Below are 18,475 nucleotides of genomic sequence, written 5' to 3'. Positions count from 1 at the left end.
GTGTGTGTGTGTGTGTGTGTGTGTGTGTGTGTGTGTGCACGGTAACTCCTCTACTGTGTTTTATCAGGATGAGATAAAAACATACAATTCTAGTATCAAAGAATACGCTGCACTTCAAGTTGTAAACTTCTCCCAGTGAACCTTTCCTAACACTTAAGTCACAGAATTCTTCATTGTCACCAAAATGTTGATGGCATAAGCATCTAGACCTCTATATAAAGACTTCCCCAGGGTACCTGGGTGGCTCAGTCAGTTAAGTGTCCGACTCTTGATTTCGGCTCAGGTCATGATCTCAGGGTTGTCAGATTGAGCCCTGCTTAAGATTCTCTCTCTCCTTCTCCTTCTGTCCCTCCCCTCTTCCTCTCCCCCCCCCTTCCCTCTCTGAAACAAACAACAAAAAAATAACAAAAAAACACCTCCTCTAGGTACACTTCTCTTTTTTTAATAATGATTTTTTATTATATTATGTTAGTCACCATACAGTACATCCTTAGTTTTTGATGTAAAGTTCCATGATTCATTACTCGCATATAACACCCAGTGCACCATGCAATACATGCCCTCCTTAATACCCATCACCAGCCTATCCCATTCCCCCATCCCCCTCCCCTCTGAAGCCCTCAGTTTGTTTCCCAGAGTCCATAGTCTCTCACGGATCATTTCTGCAGTGAATTTTAAAGGAAACACTTGAAGTTGGGAAAAGCTTGGGGTTTACTATTAACTACATAACTTAACAATGACAGAAGCTGTACTGTCATCCATGTGAAGGTTTTAGTAGTAGGCCTGTCTCAGCTATATTTTTTTCCTTGACAAAATCTCACCGTGAGGAAAAGAGTAAAAGGAGATACCCATTCTAAAAACTGCATCTAATAAAAAATGTGGGCTAAGTACATGCTTACCATGAACACAGATACCACAAAAGCTGCCTTAACAGAAACAGATCTAGCTCCTTTCCTAAAGAGGATTATAATCTATGCATTCTATACAGGACTCCATCTTTGGAACAGGAATGACTCTGATGACCCACGTGGTGATTATTTTTAAATTAGAGCAATATGGAATGGAGTGAAAGTATTTTCAAATGAAGGCTGTAATAGTTAGTAGGAACAATAAAAACATCTCAAGGCAAAATAGTGGATTTTATAAAAGAAACACGAAAAAATACATAATCTTTAAGACATAGGACTAGGCAAAGAGTTCATAGGCTTGATAACAAAAGCATGCTCTATAAGAAAAAAAGTGATAAGTTAAACCACATCAAAATTAAAAACTTTATTCTGTGAAGGATTTTGTTAAGAAGATCTTTCTAAGATCTTCTTAAGATCTTGTTAAGAAGAGGAAAAGAGAAATCATAGACTGGGAGAAAATGTTTATAAATTACAAATACAACACAGGACTAGCACATAAAACATTTAAAGAACTCTCAAAACCCAATATGAAAGAAAAATCCAAATAAAAAACCTAAAAATATCCACAGATATTTTACCAAAGAGGATATATAAATGACAAATAATCTCATGAAAAGATATTCAATATCATTAGCCATTAAAAAAATATAAATTAAAACCACAATGAGCTATCACTATACACGCCTCAGAATGTGTGAGAAAAATCACCAGAAAAATCGTGAGAACATGAAATGCTGGCAAGGATGCATTAAAACTGGATAACTCATACATTGCTATGATTCAGCCACTCTGGACAATAATTTGGCAGTTTCTTTCAAAACTAAAAATGGACTTACCATAGAAACTAACAATTTCACTCTTGGGTATTTATCCCAGAGAAATAAAGTCTTATTCTCATGCAAGAACTTGTATATGAATGTTCATAGCAGCTTTATTCATAACAGCCAAAAACAGAAAACTACCCAAAAGTAGTTTTGGGCGAATAGTTAAGCAAACCCTGGTACATTCATACCATGGAATACTACTCAGCAATAAAAAAGAACTATTAATTTATGTAACAACTTGGATGAACATCAAAGAAACTGTGCTCAGTGAAAAAAGTCAATCTCGAAAAGCTACATACATACTGCATGATTCCATTTATGTAACATTCATGAAACAACATAATTATAAAGATGGAGAACAGACTAATGGTTGCTGGGATTAGGGATGGAGGAAGGGTGGATGCGGATATAAATAGGGTACCACGAGTCTTATAGCGGTGGTACAGCTGAGTATCTAAACTGTGGTGGTGGTTATACAAGGCTACACACATGATATAGTTGAACTATAAACACACACACACACACACACACACATTAGTGTATATGTAATGGGTGAAATCTGAATATGTTCTGTGGATTGCACCAATATCAGTTTCCTGATTTTTATATTGTACTACAGATACACAAGATGTTAACACTGCAAAAGCCTGGAAAAGGGTGCATAAAATCTCCTTATACATTTTTTTTTTTGCAACTTTACGTAAGTCTATCCGGTGATCTGTAATTATTTTGAAGTTCAAAATTTAGAAGCAGGGGGGAAGAGGAGCAGGAGAAGAAGGCTAAGCCAATTAGGGCAAAAAAGATTTAAGAAAAGAAAATTATCACTAAAAGTGTACCAAGAATGCTGGAACTCATGCATGTTGATTGTTTTCCCCCCTGCAGAAAGCTCTGGGGGAATGGGAATAACACTAATCTATAAAATTACATGTTTAAGCAGAAACTTTCCTCTTGAAAAATTTGCTGCCCTTCCCAGCTCAGCCATCCAAGCTACTGTAATGAGGTTTCTTGAGGCTATCATTCATTAAGCCTTGCTGTTCATCAGCAGATTGTATAAAATCAATTTTATTTCCCCAAAATATACTCTTCCTTCAAGCTGTTTAAGTCAATCCAGAAATGTCTGCATTGACTCACCGAGGCAGGTCAACTATTAGACTGTTTTCAATTGCATAGTTATTAATCCATTAAACAAAGAAAAATGCAAACAGTTAAGCATTCAAACTTCCTCTCCCCACTCACTCCCTATTGTTTTTTAAACACTAGATTGCCAGTGGACATGGAATCTGAAGGATTTACCCATAAGACAAATTTCAGAAAATCTACTATTTTGGAAATCAGACTTTTTTTTCATTACCCTTTTTGTTTAGTCCCTTTGTAGAAAAAGTTCAAGTTACGGATGATCACAAGTAAATACCCTATCTTCACCCCCTAATAAAGCTCCGAGTGCATTAACTCTAGACTAATACATTTATCAAGAAAAATGTTCAATACACGTCCTTCAACCACATTCAAAACTGATCTCCTATCTTCAGAAATGTAATCAACTACATCAGTGAGTTATGAATGATAACAGTTAAGTCTTTCATTGAACTTTTTTTTTTCAAGGACCCTAATAAAGCTGTGAATCCAGTAGAGACAGTAGAGTTCCTGAATCAACTTTATAGCTCTATAATCATGCAATAATATTTCAATCATAAGAGATTTTTTAGCTTAATTGTAATCCCACCTTCACATGGGATGCAATGTCCTATTAATGCTTGTGTTTTCTCTACTGTGGAACAACTGTAACACAAAGGCATCCGCTCTTAATTAAAGTTATTCCCCCTCTCCAGCTTTCTGAGCCTGTCAGCCACCTGCACAGTGCGCAGCACTTGTACAACACCAGAAAGCTTGCTTTAAAGCAAAATCCACGTAGCTAGTTAGGAGCAGGTGTAGACAAACCCAACTAAATCAACTCTGCTTGCAGAAATTCATTTCTAAGTGTTTCAAAATGCCAGATCTTGCTAATAAAATCGACCTTTTCATTTGACATTCTCTTAAAAGAAACAGGATTTTAAAGATGCATTTCCCAACTATTTTTTATTCTAAATTCCTATGACTGTGGAATAATATATGAGCTTTAAGAGGTATACAGTGCTTTCTCAGCTTCCAATTAATCTCAGCATTTTATTTGCAATGTTGCCTTAATGTATACAACATAACACACATATACCAACATGGCTTCTACAGCCAAAGATAGTAACTAAGAAACACAAAACCCCTCCTTCTTTAAAAATAAAAATTTTTGAAGTGATGTTTTTTCTAGTACAGCATTGTAAATCACCTCTGAAATTTTTCTCCATTTTATTTTACAGGAAAGAGTCCACCTTAAATCACAGAACAATGAGACATAGGAAAATACCAGTCATTCCAGTCAGGGGGCCATATTTAATTAATTGCCCTAAATAAAAAGTGACAAGTCACTTGTCATGTTCTTCTCTTGACAATCCATCATACTAACTGTAGATTGCTTCCTTCCATATATTTCCCCTTCCTTCCTCTTTTCTCCTTTTGCCAGTTTCAGTTGTAGCTCCCATTATGAGATTCACTCAACAACACGTCAATACCTCCTTTTCCTATGCTATTTATATTATTTCCTTAAAAATCAGCCACTTATTTAAAAAGTAAAAATTGTCTATTCCTATCAGAATGCTATGAAAAGTTGTCATTGACACTTATTAATTCATTAAACCACCATGTAATTTGTTTCCCCATTTATAAAACAGGGGTGGAAATGCTTGAGAGTCACTCTGCACAAAAACAGTCATGAGTTCACACGAGTGTTTCTTCCCTGCCTCCCCTCAACTCACCATGTATACACACCCCTGCAGCTGTGTTACCCTTGTGATGTGGTTTAACTTCTCTGGCCTTAAGTTGTTTGAATGTAAAACTAAAGCGACTGGACTTGAAGCTGTCTTCCATTGCTGGCATTCTGTTTTTCTCCAATTATGCTTCCTAATTGTTCAACTATTATGTCAGTACAGCCTGTTACTTTTATTCCCCTACTGTTAAATAAAAATTATTTTATTCTGGAATTGCACTGACTTGCATTCTTTAATTATCTACTGTTTTTGAATGTAAGGCAGGAGAAATCAACATATTTCAGTAAACATTTGAATTTGATTCTGCCTCAAGGTTTAAGAATGGGCTGAGTAACCTATAATTATGATTTCTTGGTGAACTTTTAAGAATTTTAAGGGTGAGTGTAAGGATGTAAAGTTGCTTCGTCCTATTACCATGTATGTCCCTTAAAAGCAAGCCCTGTGTCTGTGGTAATTTTTCTAATTCTCCAATGCCTCTGTACATAGTGGATGATCAGTAAACACTGTTGATTATTTCACATTTAGTTTCTATGCTGAGCACTTTAGTAGACTAGGATCTTGACTGAGATCACTGCAAGTTCAATGCCCTCCTGAGGGTGTGGCAAAGGCTGAGGGCTTGAAACCCATTTCCAAACGTGTTGCTAATTTCCAGTTGCTTCAAGAAACACATAACCCATTCAGCAACAAACTGCCTGTTGATGTAAGTAGGAAAACACAAAGGCGAAATACTTGCCTAAACATACCCATGGTTTCCATGTTACATTTCTTATTTTACATTTACTGTGGAGATACCCAATATGTCAACTTTATGGGAGCTGTCATTGATGCTGGAATTTCAAGTACTATAATCATTATATAACACCATAAACAGGTTAGGGAAATAATCCAATACTCTTTTTCAGACGAAGAAAAAAAAAATCATCATGGAAGTAACTAGAAGAGATGATGATGCTTTTTCAAAGGATGGACCTACACTTCAAATGATGAAAACCAGCCAAACAACTGAGCTACTCATCAGTTTTTAAAAAGTCAACCCTGACAATATATCCTAAAATTTTGCAAAGAATTAAAATATTCATTTGTACAAATATATTTATAGTATCATCATCATCAGACAAAATTTACTGAGTACACTCTTCTATACCAGACACTTTATATCCTTTAAACCTTACAAGAAGGCAGGTATCATCTGTTTTAGAGATAAGGAAACTGAAGCTCGAAAGGATCATTTAGCTAGTAAGTGGCAGAACTGAGACTCAAATCCAGACCTGTCTACCTTTGATTGCACATTCTATCATCTAACCTACATGGAAACTGATTAAATGACCAACAATGGTGGATGGTCAGGTTTATTATGTTACATTTACCTACTGGAATTTAAGGAAGTGATTAAAAATTTTAAAGGTAAAAATAAAATATACATTTTATAGTTGTATATGAAATGTTATATTAAAAAGATAAAACGAAATTTAAATGCATTCTCATTATAACCAGGTAAAATGTGTATATATTTGGATAAACACTGTAATAGAGCACAAATCAATAAAAAATTTTATGTTAGGTGACGGGATAATGAGTGGTATATATCTTTCCTGAAGTAACTGTTTTTTATGAATTGTTTTAAAATGAAATCAGCTATAGTAATCAAGGCAGTGTGGTATTAGTGAAAGAATAGATAAACAGATCAATAGAACAGAACAGAGAACACTGAAATAGACCCACATAAGTACAATCAACTGATCTTTAACAAAGGAGCAAAGGCAATACAGTAGTATAGCATAGATGGTCTTTTCAACAAAGATTCTGGAACAACTGGATCTCCACAAGTGAGAAATGAATCTAGCCACAGACCTACACCCTTCATAGGAATTAGCTCAAATGGATCACAGACCTAAACAAAACAAAACAAAAATGCAAAACCATAAAGTTCATAGTTCATGGGAATGGCAACAACTTTTTAGATACAACACCAAAGGCACAATCCATAAAAGAAATAACAGATAAGATGGGCTTACTAAAATTAAAAACTTCTGTTCTGCCAAAGACACTGACAAGAGAATAAAAAGAAAAGCCATAGACTGGGAGAAAATATTTGCCAGAGACCCATCTGATAAAGGACTGTTATCCAAAATATGCAAAGAACTCTTAAAATTCAACAATAAGCCCTCAGTTTGTTTCCCAGAAACAAGAGGGGAGGGGGGTGGGGGAATGGGATAGGCTGGTGATGGGTATAGCATGGTGCACTGGGTGTTATATGCAAGTAATGAATCATAGAACATTACATCAAAAACTAGGGATGTACTGTATGGGGACTAACATAATAAAATTTAAAAAATTATTAAATAAAAAAATAAATATCATACAAATGATCATACAAATATCATACAAAAAAAACCAAACGTCATACAGTTGTAATCATAAAGTTTGTATCTTTTTGAAATTGGCTTCTTTCACTTAGTCATATGCATTTAAGTTTCTTCCATCTCTGCTCATGGCCTAATAGCTTATTTCCTTTTTGACACTGAATAATATTCCACTGTCAGGATGTATCACAGGTATCCCTTTACCTTCTGAAGTATATCTTGGTTGCTTCCACATTTTGGCAATTATGAATAAAGCTGCTTTAAACTTCTGTAAAAAAAAAAATCAACAATAAGAAAACAAACAACCTGATTAAAAAATAAGCTAAAGCTTTAACAGACACCTGACCAAAGAAAATATACAGATGACAAAATAAGCACATGAAGAGATGCTCCACATCATATGTCATCAGGGAAATACAAACCAAAACAAGGAGATAACCACTACACAGCTGTTAGAATGACCAGAATCCAGAACGCGGACAACACCAAACGCTGACAAGGACATGCAGCAACGGGAACTGTCATTCATTGCTACCAGGCTCTTTAAAGATATTATCTGACTTAACCTTTTTGCAACAATCTTTTGAGGAGACTACTTCTATTATTACCCCATTTTAGAGACAGAGAAACAGAGGCTTAGAGATTAAGATGACTCCACTGGCAAATGGCAGAGCTGGCAAAGAAAACCAGGTCAGTTTGACTCCAAAGCCCACTTTCATAATCATTCTGCTGTACAATATTACACCACAGCTCCTGATATAAAGTTGGTAGGAGACCTCCAATAATTAGAATGACTTCTGAGCTTTGTGTTAAAAGAAAATGAGACCATTGAAGAGCAACAAGATCAAAATGACTGGCATTGGTATTAGTGGTCTCTGCTTTTGGAAAAATAATTTACCATTGGATTCTTAATAGTATTATTTAAGTCACAGCAAATATATTCATTTTCTTCTACATTTTTCTAAAATGTTTTTAATAAAAATATGAATCAGGTTTCAGCCAGATTTTTTTTTTTTGTCTTTACACATAGTGGGTTGTGTTTCTATTGTTGATTGGTAAGGAAATAGTTAAATCTTGAGAATATACCCTGGTGGATATCTCCCTCAACCATCTAAACACAAGAAAAAAAAAAAGGTCACAGTCAGTTACTCCCGTTAGATCAGTGTTCACTGGAACATCTGTAGGCACATATACACACTCTCTTTACTGTGAGCCTTCTGCGTGCTACGGTCAGAGTGGGCAGTCAGTGAATCTTCCCCAAGTGCTGACATTTAATACCTGGTTTAGCGTCAAAGATTCAGAGAGGGGCGAGCACCCCTCTGGCCTTCAGGTAGGTCCAATACCTTCATTTCTACCAAAGCTAAAAGATGGGCACCCACGTTTGTCAACTTTCAGGGAAAGACGATGCTCCCCTTTAGCAGCGTGTTAGTTACAGATGGATTGGGTGTCCAGATGGGGAGGGCATGCTGTAAAATTTGGAAACTATGGGGCTTTCTGGTGTCAGGCTGCTGCAAGGATTCAATTCCTGTAGCATCAGAGCCCATGTGTTAATCTTAGTACATAAATGCTTCTCTGGCATAAGTGTCAGAAAAAAGACCTAATCCTGCCTTCAGTGCCAGCAAGAAAATCAAATAATGTATGCCTCGAACCTGATTAGCTGTGCAAGATAGTGTTAATTCATGCACAAAATGACTGCAGTTACATGAGGTTACCTGCTATCTTGGAGCAATCAGGAAAACATGGGCAACGCTGATCAGTAAGATTTAATGCCTCAGAGTACAGTACTTTTCTTTGGAAGGAAAAAGAGTTAGTCCAGACACAGGGAAACTACAAACCCAGACCTCACACCATTAGTCCTCTTTTGATTCTCAACTATGCCCTAGCTTCACAGTGAATAAATGAAAACCTCCCTGCCAAGGAATGTTAGCATGGGGTTGGGAAAATTGTATAAATTTATTGGTCCTCTATTTCTGTCTTTTAAAAAGAATCTTTAATGTGTTGACTTTGAAACTTCCTTCAGTTGAAGAACAGTGTCTTCTTTTTCAAAATCTGCCTTTTTTATCTAGCCTATTTAAAGAAAGTAGATTATTTTAGCTCTAGTATAACCGTTTAAAAACTCTTAAAAACCAAGATGTAACTAATATAGTCGTATTAAGACCATGGAAAATATACAATAGTCTACTCCAGTGAAAACATATTTAAGTTAATAAAGCAAATTTCAAAAACTAAATAAATATGGCAAAATAATGTGAAAACACTTTCGATGTTCCTGTTTATTCTTTAAATACGTAAGTCATCTGGTCATGGTTTAAAATGGGTATTCTAAAAATTAAATGCACAAATATTTGACCTGTGTTACAAGAGGAGATAATTCATCCTAACAGTAATAAACCTCACCACTGTTTTAGGACCCTGAAATCATGAAGTGTACCAAGAGCAGGGTACCAAAGGGAGAACAGGTCATAAATCTTTAGGGACCCATAATAAGCTACAAAAAATGGGTAGTATTCCTTATGCCTTGCCTAAGAAAATGTTTCTGTTAATCTACAGTAATCATGTTTTCACTTATGAGAAGCCAAATTCCCTATGACAACCTTAAAATGAAGCCAACAGGCTACAGTGAAAACTTAAAAAAAGTTTGCTGTTTAAAAGCAAGTGTTCTTGGTGTATGCTCATCCCTTGGGATCTGGAATCCATTACCCCTGTATGGCTTGCTCTACATCCCAATAACAGTCTTCAGAGGTGTTTAAAACAAATAGGCTTTGGCTTCAGTGCTCCCTCCAACCCAAAGTGGACAACTCTTTGACAATCATCACATATGCTGAGTGTAATCACTTACGGTTTTCATTTACTGAACTGAGGGTTAGCAATATTCCTTTTAATTCCTATGGAGAGCATTTCCTTAGTTCCCAGAAGCCTTCTCCTATGTATACTTGGATAGGCCATGAATAAAGAAAACACCCATGTTATTTCATAAGTAGGGCAAGTTGCCAAACCTACAAACCACCATGGTCTGAAGAAGAGACAGGCTTGCTTTCGTGACTTTAGTAATAATGCTTCTCATTCACCACGTCCTTACTTGGATTAATAACCCACAAGATGATTTAAAATATCACACCTTAAGGAATCTCCCAAGTAAACTAAAACTAAGTAGAACAGAACATTTAGCAATTAATTACATCTTGTGTAAGAAGTGCTTCAAGGCAAAAAGCACCCCTCCAACATCTCATTAGACTGACCACAGATTCTAAATGGTTCAAGGAATCTTTGTGGGGAGAATAAAAATATAGAGTCAACTAACATTTATTCCATGCTCATTATATGCCAGGCACTGTGTGTTGTGACTTACATGTGTTATCCCATTTATCCTTCAGAACAACCCAGTGAATAGGTACTAATACGATTCCCATTTTACAGAAAAGAAAGAACAGAGAAAAAATAACTTGCCCAAGATGGTTACACAGCAACTAAGTTTCAGAGCCCAGATCTGGACTCAGACTCCAAAGTCTGCATATTTAATGAGGGGTCAGAGAAAGGGTAACAGAAGAATAAATGAATTATTCCCTGTTATTTAAATTGAACTCACCACCAGCACCTCCTTTGATATGCTTATCCAATTCTCATTAGTCTAAAAAGTTAATCAATCTATACCCACTGAACAGATCCCAGACCCTAAATCCCTTCGAACCATCTCCAACGTTATAAATATCATCTGCCATGACTGGCAGAGGTAATTGTGTACTAACAACCTTACTTTTGATAAGTTCAGGCATAATTATAAAAACTATCACGGTGTGCAAAGGCCTGTTCTAAGTGCTTTACATGTATTAATTTACTAATCATAACTAACATCGACCAAGGAGGTAGGTAATTATCTCATTTTACAGATGAGGAAATTGAGAGAGTGAGACATTAAATTACAAGTTCATAGAGTTAGTAGGTGACAGAGACAGGATTTGAATACAGCTGGTCAGCCTTCAGAGTCCAGACTGAAGTACTAAGAGCCATATTCAGATACACTGTTTCAAACTTTTTGAAGCATATTAACAATTTTCTCTTTAACAGTCACTTATCTGTACTATTTCGTTTCGTTTAACATTTGGTGCCTAGGACTTCACTCTGCAAACAGGGAGTATATTATTAAGGCTCCTGGCATCTCTCTAAGGTAAGTAATGATAATAAAAATGTATCAAGCTTACTTCATCTAGTAAATCCCTTTTTAAAAATACTATAATACTAGTATTAAATCCTGAATAATTCTGGCACCTCTTTGCTTAGTGCCTGCTTACTACATAGTTACTTAAGAATTATTTCAAATGTCTTGGGCTGGAAAGAGAAATCTGAAATACTAGCAACTGTATTTTTTCTAGAGAGAGAGGGACAGGGAAGAAGGGAGAGGGTTGGGGAAGAAGAGAGAGAATGGAGAAGGGAGGGAGGTGTTTAGGAATCTTCTCTGCATCGCTGCATGAACCCAAAAACAGGAGCAAGAGCGATTGAGGAAAACAAAGGGCCTCTGATGTGACACTTGCTAAAATCTAATTACAGTGTTTCCACTAGTAAATCACTATCAGGTAATTTCTCCCCTGAACTCCAAGTATTCAGAGACTGATCTTTAGCTTCCGTAAAATAAACAGTCACAGCTTTTGTGACCTCGGTGTCCCCCTCGTCCCACCTACACCCCCCTCCCTGTCCCAGAAACCTAGGGACGCTCAGAGCGGTAACTGAGTCCAGTCCCCCAGAGCGGGAGGAGTCTGCAACCTCGCCTCGGCCGGGGCGTCCCTTCAGGCTGCGGTTTCCAGGCAACCCCCTTAGGGCCAGAAGCAGTAGTGCTTCCTATTGGGTCACCTGTTTGAGTCCCTGGAGAAGCACCGGCAACACCCGGCAGCGGGCTGCCTGACGCCCCTCCCGGTGCTGCGACCTTCCCGTAACCCGGATGTTGGGTCTGCGTCAGACACTCTCACCTCCCATTCCCTAGTTTTCCGCCTTGGCTCCCATCTAGTCACTTCGCACTTTGAGCGTCTTTATTCAGAGAGGCGTCCTAGGAGTCTCCTCTCCTGTAGCCACAAAAACTATTTTGGCCACACATCCCATAGAGAACGGATTCCTGGGAAATGTAGTTCTTTCTGCTGACAAGCGGGGAATCTGTGAGGAAAAAAGGACTACAATTCCCAGAAATCTAAGGGAGGCTAGTCCACGTCTAAAATGCGTCCCAATTGCTTGGATCCTATTGGGAAGGAAGGTTCTGCGGCTCTTTGCTAACCTAGCTTCCTGGGTTTTGCTAATTCAGTTCCCCTACAAGCTTGTGGAAGAACTTTTTTTTTTTTTAACAAGCTTTTTATATGTAAGATGATCCAAATATAGTGATTTATATGAAGAAATATATGTCATTTCTTAAAATTCTTTCAGATAAAAGATCTACACAGGATCAGAAAATATGTCACTACAGATGATAACCGTCAGTAATAACATGGCCTTAATTCAACCAGGCTTTTCACTGATGAATTTTGATGGGCAAGTTTTCTTCTTTGGCCAAAAAGGCTGGCCAAAGAGGTCCTGCCCCACTGGAGTTTTCCATTTTGATGTAAAGCATAACCATCTCAAACTGAAGCCTGCAGTTTTCTCTAAGGATTCCTGCTACCTTCCTCCTCTTCGTTACCCTGCCACTTGCATATTCAGAAGCAGCTTAGAGTCTGAAAAGCATCAATACATCATCCATGGAGGGAAAACACCAAACAATGAGCTTTCAGATAAGATTTATGTCATGTCTATTGTTGGCAAGAACAACAAAAAAGTTACTTTTCGCTGCACAGAGAAAGACTTGGTAGGAGATGTTCCTGAAGCCAGATATGGTCATTCCATTGATGTAGTGTATAGTCGAGGGAAAAGTATGGGTGTTCTCTTTGGAGGACGGTCATACATTCCTTCTGCCCAAAGAACCACAGAAAAATGGAATAGTGTAGCTGACTGTCTGCCCCATGTTTTCTTGGTGGATTTTGAATTCGGGTGCTCTACGTCATACATACTTCCAGAACTTCAGGATGGGCTGTCTTTTCATGTCTCCATTGCCAGAAATGATACCATTTATATTTTAGGAGGACATTCACTTGCCAATAACATCCGCCCTGCCAACCTATACAGAATAAAGGTTGATCTTCCACTGGGTAGCCCAGCTGTGACTTGCGCAGTCTTGCCAGGAGGGATCTCTGTCTCCAGCGCAATCCTGACTCAAACAAACAATGATGAATTTGTTATCGTTGGTGGCTATCAGCTTGAAAATCAAAAGAGAATGGTCTGCAACATTGTCTCTTTCGAGGACAATAAGATAGAAATTCGTGAGATGGAGACCCCAGATTGGACCCCGGATATCAAGCACAGCAAGATCTGGTTTGGGAGCAACATGGGAAATGGAACTGTATTCCTTGGCATACCAGGAGACAATAAACAGGCTACTTCAGAAGGTTTCTATTTCTATATGTTGAAATGTGCTGAAGACGATGTGAATGAAGATCAGAAGACACTCACAAATAGTCAGACCTCAACAGAAGACCCAGGCGACTCCACTCCCTTTGAAGACTCAGAAGAATTTTGTTTCAGTGCAGAAGCATGTAGTTTTGATGGTGATGATGAATTTGACACCTATAATGAAGATGATGAGGAAGATGAGTCTGAGACAGGCTACTGGATTACATGTTGCCCTACTTGTGATGTGGATATCAACACCTGGGTACCATTTTATTCAACTGAGCTCAACAAACCTGCCATGATCTACTGCTCTCATGGAGATGGGCACTGGGTCCATGCCCAGTGCATGGATCTGGAAGAACGCACGCTCATTCATCTGTCAGAAGGAAGCAACAAGTATTACTGCAATGAACATGTGAAGATAGCAAGAGCACTGCAAACACCCAAAAGAGTCCTACCCTTAAAAAAGCCTCCACTGAAATCCCTCCACAAAAAAGGTTCTGGGAAAATTCTTACTCCTGCCAAGAAATCCTTTCTTAGAAGGTTGTTTGATTAGTTTCACAAAAGTCTTTCAAATACAAGTGCATCAAATTTGTACACCTATTTTAAAGAATCATAACAATTATGAAAATTATATTTTTATTTTTTATTGAAAATGTCTATGATTTCTTTTAGTCTTATGAATTAAGTGCCAAGAAAAGTGCTCATAATACAATGCTAAATATTTGAAAATCTTTTACTGAAAGGTATCTTAGATGAGAACTTATGACCTGAATTTTTTCATTCAAGGAATCTTAAATACAGAAGAAGTAATAATAATCAAGGTATGCTTATATCCCTCATATGATTTTTGGTTACAAATAAGCTACAGAGTAGTTAAGACAAAGTTAAACTGATAAAGAAATTAACACCTAAAAGAATTGAATGAATTATTTTGCACAATATAGCAACTTGGTGGTTGGCCAAAAATTAAAACCAAGATCACTTGTATCCCACGCTAGTGCTCTTTGCACACCTCTAACTCTAAATTGGGCTCTTGATTATGCCTGTGAACAGAAAAATTCCATATAGCTTATTTCAACTATAAGACAGACAGTCTCCATTGACATGAAGAATGAGCAAAGGAATCTACATCAAGTTTATTATATTTTACCAAGTTACCTGCATGAACTTTCTTCAGAGGATCCCCCCACCGTCTGGTGCACAGATGATGAACCAAGACCAGTCATTTGAACAAATTCTTTGAGAGATTTAATGAAAACTGAAGTCCACTGCCACTTAGCATTCTGGGAAAAGAAGATAAGTGAGAGCACACTAAGAAAGGACCACCAATTAAATCTCATAAAGAACAATAGTATTACTTCCCCCCCCCCCGCAAAAAAAAGTTCAAAGGATTTTCTAAAGTTAATAGGTAGAATATTTTAAATGGGGAAAAATAAATTTGTGTGTACATGTATCTAGTTATTATGTGGAGTTTGCTGCCGATGAAACTTACAAAAATCAATGAGCTTTCTAAGGTTCAATTAGATACTTTCTAGAAAGAAAGTTTAAAAAACTGTTCATTTTGAGGCTTTAAAGACATCAACTAATAATCAGGTGATCTTAGAGAAATGTCTTTCCTTTTGGAGTATTTTTCCGGCAAAGCATCTCACGTTAGCCTAAGAGCTTAAGCCATAGCTTTTTATTCATCGGTCTTCCCTGAAAGTCCACAGTGTGGGGGGTACTATGGCCAGATTTAGGGGAAACGTGACCATACAGGAGATAAACCCTTGGAACACAAGTTCGTCTGCTCCAGTTCCATGTCTTAGATACTAAAAGTAACTTGGATAAATTAAATCATTTCAGTAATGTTGCTTATTGAATATTCCTTTTGAACCCTTTACTGTACCATTGCTCTGATTTTTCATTGTTTTTGTCACCTATGTAAAACTAATAAAACATTAAAATGTCTTCCGTTGATATTGATTTCCTCCAGTTATTAATTGTCCCAATTAGGGACAAAATCTTACTATTCAATTTTCTCAGGATCATTCTACTTTGATTTCTTTTTTTCTGTTAATAGGAAGTGGTATACATTAAAACTGAAATATCCTTCATAGAATTCAAAAGAGTTATTTCCTTAAGAGGTAGATACATGCCCTTATCTCAACTTGTCTATAGTGACTGAGTAGCTGAAGAATTATTACCACATTTGTTTTGTAGTCAGTGAGTTTAAGATATGATCATCTAAGAGATGTAATTCTGAACTCACTGGGTTCTACAGTTAAACTCAGATCCCACCAGCATAGCTACTTTTGTGGTGTGTGTGTGTGTGTGTGTGTGTGTGTGTGTGTGTGATGCGTGTATGTATATTTGAGTAAAAATAGGTCTTTTTAAGAGAGTCCATCAGATGTGACATTAAAGATAATGGGGCTTCTGTTCTAATAAGCATATGCAAACATTCAGGTGAACCACATTAGAAGAGTACTCACTCCAATGATATACTGCTTTCGCTTAAAACATTTCTTTCTTTTTTTTAAGATTTTATTTATTTCTTTGAGAGAGAGAGAGAGTGTGTGAGAGTGAGTGGGAGGGCAGAGAAGGAGAGAGAAAGAATCTGAAGCAAGTTCCACACTAAGCGCAGAGCCCACTATGGAGCCCACAGCTGCTGTGAGATCATGACCTGAGCCAAAACCAAGAGTTCAACCACGCTCAACCAAGTTGAGCTTAACCAACTGAGGCACCCAAGTGCCCCATGCTTAAAACATTTCTAGGACTCACATTTCAGTCACCTTCAGGGCCTATGGTTCATTCCTTTGAGGAAACTCAACAACTGTCCCTCTTCCACCATTAGAGATGGAGTTGGTTTCTGGAAACAGACAAACATCATCCAAAGCCTAGTAGGGTATAATGCTCAGTGTTATATTACCACTTTAGGTAAAAAAGAGAAAGTCTGAGTACAAGCTACAAGATGGGCTTTCTGATATGGCTTATAAATAGGTTCTAAAGAATAGTATGGAAACTGTTTACACAGAATAATTTCAATAAATAAGGTATGGCTTTCCAAGGTGATCATTTTAAGGTGATCATTTTAAGGGACATCTACAGGTACAAGTGAATTTAACGTGTCAGGAGGAAGGGAAGTGTAAGGAAAAGGACTAGTCTGAAGGCCCTGGGATGAGATGAAGCTTATCACCTTTGAGGAACTGAAAGGTCGGTCTGGCTAAAACAAAGTCAACAAGAGGAGTACGGAGTGAGCCTAAAGAGATAAGCAGGGCCTGGCGCCCTGTGATTTTCATTAGTAAAACAAAGTCACATACAACTCCGTTCACACCGTTTGTCCTGTCCTGTACCCTCTGTGGTGAATCTCCAGAAATGCCAAACTGATTAACATTTCTGGTGAGAGCCCCTAGTTGTCTCGGTACTCAGGGCTTTTGACGATCCCATCTGTTCTGCAGGGCATACCTTTCCTCTTGTGCTTTATCACTCGTGCGAACATCTTAGTCCATCTGGCCCATTCCTACCCACTCTACATCTCAGTTCAGATACCTGCTCCCCTGGAAGACTGCTCTGAACCCCGTCACCTCCTTGATGGTTATAGCACTTACAAATCTCCGCTTATATACTCAGAAGCCCAAGAAACACAACTGTACTTTCTGTAACTCACATTGTATTATGCATCCTTTCTACTATGTGTTGGAAATTTAATTTCAATACATTTAGGGTCCTCCCTCTTCACCCAACTTTTTATCCAACTCCCAGGGAGAAACATAATGCTGAGTTGCCAGGAGTAGAAATGAGTGGGGGTGAAACATCTGGTTCTTAAGGTCATCATCCCTTCTCACTAGCTTCTGCTACAATATCCACACTCCCACAGGGACTGAGATGATCCGCTTAATGATGACTCCTGAGTTGTATCTCAGCCTTAACCACAAGACATCATCAGATTTAGGTCTTGCTCAGCTGCTTTTGGGTCCCTAGTGGGCTCACATGATAAGGAGATCATTCTGCCCCTTCCTTTCCAAGTGTAGCCACTTGGATTATACATACAGCCACACTGTATTATACACTTTCTCTCTGTGAGGCCACCTAGGACTTGTCTGTATCTGTACTACTTTTGGGCATCTTGTGGTAAATTTAGATTGAATAAGCAGCCATTCTAATCCACAGTGACAAGAATTCCACATTATGTATATGCCACCAAATTCCACTCTAGCGTAGAAGGTTACCTTTTGCTTTGGAATTTACCATAAATGATATCACATTTTCCCAAACCTAGTTCTGTCAGGAAACATCTAATACAACATAACAACCAGTAAGTGTAAGAAAAGTGGCTTCCTGATTTCTGAGAGCCATTCCCTTGAATTATCAAACCTGGGAATGAGGGTTGTGGGACCCCCAGATTCATAGCCGACCAGGCAGAACTGTGGGTAGCCTGGGCACAGCATTTATGGCTGGTGTCACGGGGCGGGGGGGAGTCTCATGGGACTGAGCCATTCACCTGTGGAGTCCGGACTAACTTTGGGTAGTTAATGTCAGAATTGAATGGACTTATGGGACATCTAGAGGGTATTAGAGAATTGGAGAATTGATCACTGTGGGGGAAAACTTATCAATGAACTTTTTGAAGACAAAAATGGAAAGATGCCTAACCAAGCACTAGGTATTTATTTAGACCCTGATCAGACCTCAGGATAAAAATATGCATACTTGGCCTGCAAGTAACTCAGTGTATTTTGTGAAGGCTGAGATACATTGTCACTATCGGGAGGGGAAAAAGGGATTATATAGAAGCCAAGGAGAAAGGGAACTTCCCATGAGAAAGAAGGAAAACTGTCATGGGAAGAAATGCCAAATTCATGAGAAGATGATTCTATGGCCAAACCTCTCTTCATGTCCTCCTGCCTAGGGTTGACCACAGTTGTCTGAGGGAGTAAGATATGTGAATTAGCAAGCCATGTACAAGTGACATCAAAAAAATGCTTGAAATTGCTAATCTGTCATTTAAATATATAGTGTGACCCTTCTCATTCTTGGACAAGTCCCCTCATATTTAGACCTTCTGAAAGCATTTCACTTGT

The 18,475-nt window shown here is 37.9% G+C and overlaps 2 protein-coding genes across 5 annotated transcripts in view; one reads left to right on the top strand and one right to left on the bottom strand.

The window, feature by feature from the left end:
- Positions 1-12,054, bottom strand: part of IFTAP (intraflagellar transport associated protein) — a 61,001-nt gene extending 48,947 nt beyond the window's left edge. For 2 of the 4 annotated variants that reach the window (XM_008686785.2, XM_008686788.2), the window contains exon 1: positions 11,915-12,054. The gene's annotated coding sequence lies outside the window, so the exon portion shown is untranslated. Of the gene's footprint in view, positions 1-7,157; positions 7,222-11,798 lie in introns of all 4 variants that reach the window. The other 2 variants (XM_040638967.1, XM_008686787.2) reach the window with 2 other exon arrangements.
- A 333-nt stretch (positions 12,055-12,387) lies between these two features.
- Positions 12,388-13,971, top strand: RAG2 (recombination activating 2). Its single transcript, XM_008686789.1, has one exon. It carries the CDS (start codon positions 12,388-12,390, stop codon positions 13,969-13,971), a length of 1,584 nt encoding a protein of 527 aa, XP_008685011.1.
- The last annotated feature ends 4,504 nt before the right edge of the window (positions 13,972-18,475 follow it).

Source organism: Ursus maritimus, unplaced genomic scaffold (genome assembly GCF_017311325.1).
Source record: "Ursus maritimus isolate PB19 unplaced genomic scaffold, ASM1731132v1 scaffold_23, whole genome shotgun sequence".
NCBI classification, from domain to species: domain Eukaryota; kingdom Metazoa; phylum Chordata; class Mammalia; order Carnivora; family Ursidae; genus Ursus; species Ursus maritimus.
This window is presented reverse-complemented; position numbering and strand designations above follow the sequence as displayed.

Bases quoted from the DNA above. Each gene is read 5' to 3' on its own strand.
- RAG2 (XM_008686789.1), top strand. From the start codon at position 12,388: ATGTCACTACAGATGATAACCGTCAGTAATAACATGGCCTTAATTCAA.